The 8,508-nt window shown below is 40.2% G+C and overlaps 1 protein-coding gene across 2 annotated transcripts in view; it reads right to left on the reverse strand.

Annotated features, from left to right (window-relative positions):
- glra3 (glycine receptor, alpha 3) overlaps positions 1–7,818 on the reverse strand; it is a 67,653-nt gene extending 59,835 nt beyond the window's left edge. Inside the window, exon 1 of one of the 2 annotated variants that reach the window (XM_051905080.1) lies at positions 6,264–7,818. In XM_051905080.1, coding sequence (XP_051761040.1) covers positions 6,264–6,334 — 71 coding nt within the window. In that variant the 5' untranslated portion in view covers positions 6,335–7,818. The remainder of the gene's footprint in view (positions 1–6,263) is intronic. The other variant, XM_051905089.1, reaches the window with a different exon arrangement.
- Positions 7,819–8,508: the final 690 nt, after the last annotated feature.

The following is an 8,508-nucleotide window of genomic DNA, read 5'->3' on the forward strand; positions in this document are numbered from 1 at the left end:
CAGTATTTCCCCACTCTAATTAGTAATTATGAATACTGATCATAGACACAAAGACATACCACAGGAAACATCTTTTTTTCTCTCTTACATAGCTGTACATAATTAAATCCAAGTCTTCAAACAATGAACCTGTAATGGAAATGTCAGTTTTAATATAACACACATTTCAATCCTTCCAACAGTCAGTCTTTGTGAATTGTCAGTGCAGATTACTGCAAATTGTCAGTCTAAATGCTAATTACTTCTGTCCTGTGTTTCTATATCAAGTTCTGACTGATTAAGTGTTCTCTCTATACCAAATTCAAATCAAAGTTAATATTCGCAATCAAGTAGGGGAGATTGGGGCAGTTTTCACTTTTCACACCTTAAATTCTTCTCAGATAAAGTTTGCACTTTTTTTTTTTTTCGATAGTCCATTTTAGACATTCTACTAAATATACATAATTTTGTAGCTATAACTTTACAACTAACTCTCATTAATTTGCAACTACATGTCAACTAACTCTCATAAGAGTATTAGTAGACTGTTGGGTTAGGGTTAGTAGAATAAGTTGACATGTAGTTGGAAAAGTTACTTATAGTCAGTAGAATGTCTGTTGGGGGAGCATCAAAATAAAGTGTTAGCAGATATTAAGCAGGCAGTCTACTAATACTCTAATGACTGCTATTTAACATGCAATTGCAAAGTTACTTGTAGTTAATAGAATGTCTAAAGCGAACTATTGAAATAAAGTGTGACCAAGAGTTTATTTTTGAAAGTTTTTTTTTTTTTATTTATTTTTTTTTTAAAGGCACATACCTTAAAAAGTCTAGCCTGCAGAAAAAAGCTACCAAACATTTTCACAGTGTTTGCTTAGGGGGAAAAAATCACATGCTGACCTTTTGTGACAACATGACCCAATGTCAGTTGTCACACTGCATGGGGTAAGTTGTCACAATGAGTAGTTGCTATTTAAAAGCCTCACATAGGCTTTTCAGAAATGTGAAGTAAAAATTAAAATGCTGCAAATCATGTTACCCCTGTTTTTTCTCTTTTGTAATACCATAATTAAGTGCAATATGATGATTTAATAATCTTTGTTGTTGTTGTTTTGTAAAGCATTAGGTATCTGCAAGTATTATAATACAGTGCATATACTGTACATGTGGGACACCTTATACTGTTGAAAAATTCCTTGTATGGTTTGCATACTTGGCCAATAAAAGCAGATTTGATTTGATCTGACAAACACTAAAATAACTCTTGTAATGTTCCTTTATTAAACAGTTGACCTTTGCCTAAATGTATGCCAATGTAATTTTTATTGTATCCACTTGTTTACCCAACAACTATATCAAAAATGAGATTTTAGGTTAATATTCAGTATTAAATAGATGTGTTTGAAACCAACATGTGCATAAAAAGCATTTGGATAATTAAACTTTTACTCAAAACCTGAAATATAGCTCTTGTGACAACTTCTCCATGTGACAGCCAACCCCCATGACCCTTATGTGGGTTCCTAAAGCTATTGAGAAATCAGATTAGTCATCCGTAAAGCCACCAACAAGTTAGAAACTGTGACAATATTCAACGTCCAACAAAACAAGGTACAATAGAAAGACTCTGGGGCACTAAACAGGCAATTTTGATCATTTATGTTCTTGAAGAAAACAACACATTCAAATCCATGTCAGCCCAGAGGCACATAATGACTAGCTAGTATGAAGCAGAGGCATATAAACCTGTGCTGAGTGATGTACTGTGCCATATTCCACTATCCTCTCTAAGTATAATAGACTGACAGCTGTAATATCTGTCTGTACCCGTTCACAGTGTGTGAATGCCTGAGCGCGTGCATGCTGGGGGCCGTTTGTTGATTGTAGTTGTTGATGTATGTGTGTTGTCATCTCTGGCAATCTGGTGAGTATATGCTATGTGGCTTTGGGAGTTTGAATGTGATTTTCTTCTCTTTTTTTTTTTTTTTTTTTTAGAAATTTGTGGGAAGTGGTCATGAAAATCAAAATATGTAGTCCACATGTAAATGCATAGCCAATTCTCTCCGTTGTTGTTTTGTCAATATCATCTCTGGTTTATGCCTATATATAGTTCATCTGTATTCTGGCGTTTCTCATGCGCTAAAATATAATCTGAAAATGTATATAAATTACAAATTTTGTGTTTGTTATATACATACATGTTTTCTAACACATAGAAGACATTTGGTTGTCAAAATATTAGGTTGTTTAATATATATAACTGACAACTGTAACGTGCTGCTTGCGCAGGAACACACAATGAAGAAGATAATTTTCAAACAAGCCTTTATAATCCAACGGGAGATAATATAGGAACAGGTATACACGCAACACAACACATGGAACATACGAGACCGGACACTGTGGTGAGGATGGTGACTGCTTAAGAAGGGAGTGCTAATGAGTGGTAATGATGGTGATGGTCTTCAGGTGTGGGTGATTGATGATCGTGTGCAGGTGATGAACAGGAGGGAAGCTGGGAAACGTAGTGCTGGTGCTGGTGACTGTGACAGTACATCCCCCTCCGGCAAGGCGCGTCCTCACGCCGTAATGAAACATCCAAAGGGGAGGGCCGGAGGGGGTTCTGGAGGTTCTGGAGCCGCAGCGACGACCCCCCGAGATGGATGCAGGGATCCGGAGGGCCGAGGTTTAGCTGGAGAGACAGAGGACGGAGGCGGAGCCTGAGGGAGGACGGAGGCAGAGCCTGAGGGAGGACGGAGGCAGAGCCTGAGGGAGGACGGAGGCAGAGCCTGAGGGAGGACGGAGGCAGAGCCTGAGGGAGGACGGAGGCAGAGCCTGAGGGAGGACGGAGGCAGAGCCTGAGGGAGGACGGAGGCAGCGCCTGAGGGAGGACGGAGGCAGCGCCTGAGGGAGGGCGGAGCCAGCCGGAGCTGTAGGGGTGAAGGGCCGGAGAGCAACAGACGGCCCGCAAGTCCGTGGCGCAGGTGACGTGACGTCCGACCTGGGTGAAGCCGGCGGTTCGAGGAAGCTCCACGAAGCCGAAAGCTCAAAGGTCCCAGCAGATGTTGAGGGAGGGAGGAGCGCAGGTGGAGGAGTCAGGTGACGGGTCGAGGTGGAGTGACATGGACAGAAGCTGGAGGCGGAGCCACGGGATCCTCACGCCCAGATGGAGGTGGCTCACAGTAGCCCCGCGATGTAACCACGTCACTGAGAGGAGACAACGGTGGTGCAGCGGGACTGATGGGGGACAGCTCGGGCAGGACAGCAGACGTGGCTGGGGTCTGGGGAGAAGACTGGGACGACGAGCTGACCAAAACATTTAGGAGAGGAGGTGGGAGAGGGAGGCTTGGTGGGACCAGTGAGTCCAGTATAGAATGGGTAGGCAGATGAAGGGTTGAGTCGATGTTGGTGTTCTGAGGCTCACTCTCAGTGACGGGCGGGTGGGCGGGGCTTCTGACCAACCCATAGACTCCAACACCTACTCCCTCAGCGTAGGATGGGACTGCCGACTCGGACCTCTCCTCAGATGGATACCCCTCAGGCTCCAAAGTGATGTCATGCTCGGTCACTCCTCCTCACGCGGGCTCTGACATTGCGGCGGAGTCGTACACTCCATCTGCGGTGGGTTTCTCTGACTGGGCACTGGGCTTGGCAGGATTCTGGATCGGGGCCATTTGCTCTCCAGACACTTCAACAAGGTTTCCCTCCAGTTCAAGCCGGTGGTGTCTGAGAGGTTGCTGGGGCCGTGGAAGTTTGCCCCAATCCAGAACAAGGTCTTCAGGGTTTCATCATCCAGCAGGCTGGTGACGGCAAGGTGAAAAAACACAGACGAAAACGTCAGGAAATTGTGGCTCTCCTGAGCCACGTTGATGAATTTTTCCCATTTATCCATTTGGGAGGTCTGGTCTTCTGTAACGTGCTGCTTGCGCAGGAACACACAACAAAGAAGATAATTTTCAAACAAGTCTTTACTTAGTAATCCAACAGGAGATAATACAGGAACAGGTATACACACAACACATGAAATGTACGAGACCGGACAATGTGGTGAGGATGGTGACTGCTTAAGAAGGGAGTGCTGATGAGTGGTAATGATGGTGATGGTCTTCAGGTGCGGGTGATTGATGATCATGTGCAGGTGATGAACAGGAGGGATGCTGGGAAACGTAGTGCCGGTGCTGGTGACTGTGACAACAACTCAGCAATATAACTACAAAAATATGCAAAGTATATTTTAAAACAGTAATAGGATGCATTCCTGATTCCTATAAATTATATATTCAGTTTCATTTATACTATGCCATACCTTTTAACCCAAAAAAGGTCAGATTAAATTTCAGGACATAGTGAAAGTAATGCGTAAGGACGGTAGACCAATGTAAAGAATAAAATTAATTATGGACTGGAGTTTTCTTAATCTGGCTAATTTTGATGCTTTTCAGCTGTATTGTTTAATAGGAAACTGTCACTGTCACACAGCTGGTGTTGACTGATAATGTATCAAAATATCCCCCATTAAATTATCTGAATTTTGAAGAAGATCGTAATGAGTTATTGTGTGCTGAGAGGATTTATGGTACAACAAAATCTGTATATAATTCATTGCATATAACAGTGATTTTTTTTTTTTTTTTCATTCAAGTAGATCAAAGAAAAGAATCATCAAAGAAAATGACAAGTGTGCTATGCCAGGACATCACTATTAACACATTAATAAGACTGAACAAGATTCTATCATCTGTGAAAATCTGAAAGAGTTGAAGAGAGGCTTTACACAGTCTGCAGAGCCTGCAGATTCAATCTTTGCACAAAGATCTTGGCTAAGATGTAAGCACAATGAGACCACTACTTCTCAGCTCCTTACTGAGAATGTACATGTTGTGGAGTGATTCTGAGCCATTGTTGAATGATATCAAAAAGAGATGATCCTCTTCCACCTTCTTTCAAGCTATTCACTATCCATAGAGCCTTTGACACCTCTGAACATCAATCTCATTGTTGAGTAGCTCTTGCAAAAAGTTATTCTGAACATTTGTGCATAACACATTCTAAAGTGAGACATGGTAGCAAGAATGAATAGTTCTTGTACACTGTAATTAATTCTGAGTTTGGAATGGGGCACATCCAGCTTTTCTTTGAAAACAACTTCCTCTGAGATGGCTTTAAGTAAAAACTCTCCCTCAGGGTAAACAGAATGGCAGCCAATACAAAGGTGACATAGACACTGCAAGTGCCAACGTATCAATAATGCAAGACTTTACGCTTGCGTGAGCCCAAGGATCGTAGACAAATGAAACATTAAAAATTCATAGCATCATCAGCCAAAAGAATTGTGAAGATTCAGTACTGTTCAAAGGGACCCAGAAAGGCAATTTAATATTTTGCAGCTACTTGCAAGACCAGAGAGAAACAGTGCTGAAAAAAAAAAGGAGTATGGCAGAGTAAAAATAATCACCCAAACTAAGAGATGTATGACGGGCTTGAATGAATATCATTTGGAACTCATAAGAAGGTAAAGTTCCTGGGATGTAGTATCAGGAGTACAAAAATAAATTACCAGAACTTGTTAAATCGCTTTGAAATATCAATTTACTCCTTTCAAACTAATTATTTCTACATGACGCAAGAGAGAATTATGGAACAAATACCTATTTCCTTTTCTTTACTGGGCCTCATTTTCTATTTTGTTTTCTATTTCCTTTAATATTTTCAAATTTCTACTATCCTTGCACAAAAGCATCATCAACATGCTAAATAGCATCATTCAGAATGATAGAAATAATTAAAAGTTATTTTTTTTAAGAAGAACAACACTTTTCATTAGGATCCCTGAGCTCTAAGTTACTCTATCTGTGAAAATTACAAGATATCACCTGTTACACTGAGAACAAGCTGCTTAAAACTTTGTCAGTGCCTTCAATAGCCATCATGAATGCGGTGGTGATGAGATATATTCATAGCAGTATAGCTTATTGTAGGCTACTGGTAAATTATCTTGAAGTAAAAGATTCACATAAAGCAAAAGAATATAGTGATCAAATGACTCCAAAATCGTGTTTATACTACGAGGATGCCTCCGCACTGTAGCTCTGTAAAGGGTGAAAGTGCACATTTTATGCGTTTTGATACTTTCATCCTCCACAGCACGTGACTATCGGCTAAACATGGAGTATTCATGTGATGCTGAATCCCGAGACAAAACTGTTGGGAAGAAAAAAAAAAAGGAAAAGAAAGAAAAACCTGTGTTTACTCTATTCTCCAGCAAGGAAAATATTTGCTCTTACCTCAACAGAATTCCTATTTCCCACACAATGAATCCCCAGACAGCCACAGAACGCAGCCTTTTCCGAGTCATCTCAAGACTTGATCGGCATAGACATACAGTCCTCTGTGAATGCCTGTGCTCTCTTCAGCACTTCTGGCTTCTTGACTTCAGGACGCTGGACAGCGCTCCAGCTGTTCTTCCTTCACTCCAATGCACTGTAGGCTCGTTGCGCACGGCAATCGCAAAGGAATCCCTCATAATCTTATGAAGCTAAACAGCATATATGAAACTCTTCCCTCGTAGCGTCACTGGAGGAGATGGAGTGCTGTTTAAAAGGTTGCGGCAGCTGAAGTGATTCTTGACATATTCAGACATCTCTGAGCAGAGACCGCCCCACACAGCGCGCTTGACTGACAGTGCGCTTCTCCACTCTCACTGTACACATGCATGTGCAACGCTTACTTACAATTAGAGAGAACTGAATCTGAATACTTCCCATTACTCATGCCAACCGTTTGACTATGAAAGCTGCTCACGTGATTAATAGCCCACCACTGAATAAAACAGGATGCCAGATTATAACATTATTGTCTTTGTAGTATTATTATTAGTGATATATGTTTATATTTATAGCATTTTACAAAATATGTTATTATATTCTATTTAATAGTTATTGTATATGGATGTGTATATACTCAATGAGTTTGTTTATTTATTTATTTATTTATTTATTTATTTATTTATTTATTCACTCACTCCTTCCTTCCTGCCTGCCCTTTTCCATGAGGATTCCCTTTTGGCCAATCTCCATCCATGTGATTCCAACTTGCTGTATTAGCAAATATGCACATTTCGTGCACATAGTTTATTAAAAAGACTGGAAGTTATGTCTCTAGGAGATATGTCAGCGTTTTTACCATAACTCCGCTTTAAAAAAATCTAGGAAAAAAAAAAAATACATTACCCTTTCAGGATGGACTGTTTTTATTATTATTATTATTATTATTATTATTACTGTAACAGTGAACAGATGATGGATGAAAATTAGATATTTATAGAAATATCAGCATTAATTCTTTCTAATAAACACCTTACAGTGTCATGACCTTAAGCACAAGGCTATGGCTAAATGAAGTATATGCCATCAGCCATGTTATTGTTTAAAAGGCTGTTGTAACATTTTACTCATTTAAAAAAAAAAAAAAAACCACACATTTCAAAATGGAAAAGGCACCTATTTTGTAATGCTTGATAGCTGTCTTCATAATTACATTTAAAATTGAAAAAAGCCAAATAATGATATTGTAGCTCCAACTACGTAGAGTAATGATCTGTTTCTAATAAATGATAACCCATTTCAGGTTTGATTATGGCTAATATTCAGTATATCATGACATGGAGTTATATTTAATCTTTGTGGGTAATAATACACTCCTTGCAGGCTGACTGTATCAGTAAGCAATGACGAAACTAAGTGCAATGTAACTCGTGAGTCATACATGATGGCACATGTTAGAGCACATGCTGATTCCCTCGGTGCTGGAACGTACCCGGTCCAATCTGGCAGGGGGGCCCTATGTTGTATTTAGGTATATAGGCCTAATGCACTGAGCTTATAAACCTTTTTTTTTATTTCCCCATGAAATCATCGTTGTGTTACAGTGAGTGACAGTGTCTGGCATGGGCTGCCGTAGGCAGCGAGTATGGCACAGCTGAGACCGGGTGCATCTGCGCAGCATGTGTGTGCATGTGTGCGCCCACTCCTGTTTATTGTGCCATGCTGACCCTGTTCACAGCTTTATGCCATTGCTCTGGAATTGGGCGATAAGCTCAAACGCTCTCTGCTGCCAAAGTTTGGCATTAGGGAGCTTGCGTCTGCCTTTTCACTTTTCATTCATTCATCCTCTTCTTTAAAAGTTACTTTTGTGCTTTAAAAGACAACAAAGACTTGAATCTAGAAATTATGTCCATTCTTGCATATAAGTGTCTCTTGATTTATTATAAATGACAGATGTTATCCGCCAAAAGCTTTATAATAAAAAGTGTTACCCTTATTGTTTATGTGACTAAACCAGTGCTTGTTTTCAAACCCTTTATTGAATACCAAATAAATAAGCTGTTTTCCTGATGCCGCAGAAACTCTCCAGATTTGGGTATGCAGACATTCTTAAACTTAACTTGCCTACATACAGTATCTCACAAAAGTGAGCACACCCCTCACTTTTTTGTAAATATTTTATTATATCTTTTCATGTGACAACACT

Source organism: Ctenopharyngodon idella, chromosome 1, assembly GCF_019924925.1.
Source record: "Ctenopharyngodon idella isolate HZGC_01 chromosome 1, HZGC01, whole genome shotgun sequence".
Lineage (NCBI taxonomy): Eukaryota > Metazoa > Chordata > Actinopteri > Cypriniformes > Xenocyprididae > Ctenopharyngodon > Ctenopharyngodon idella.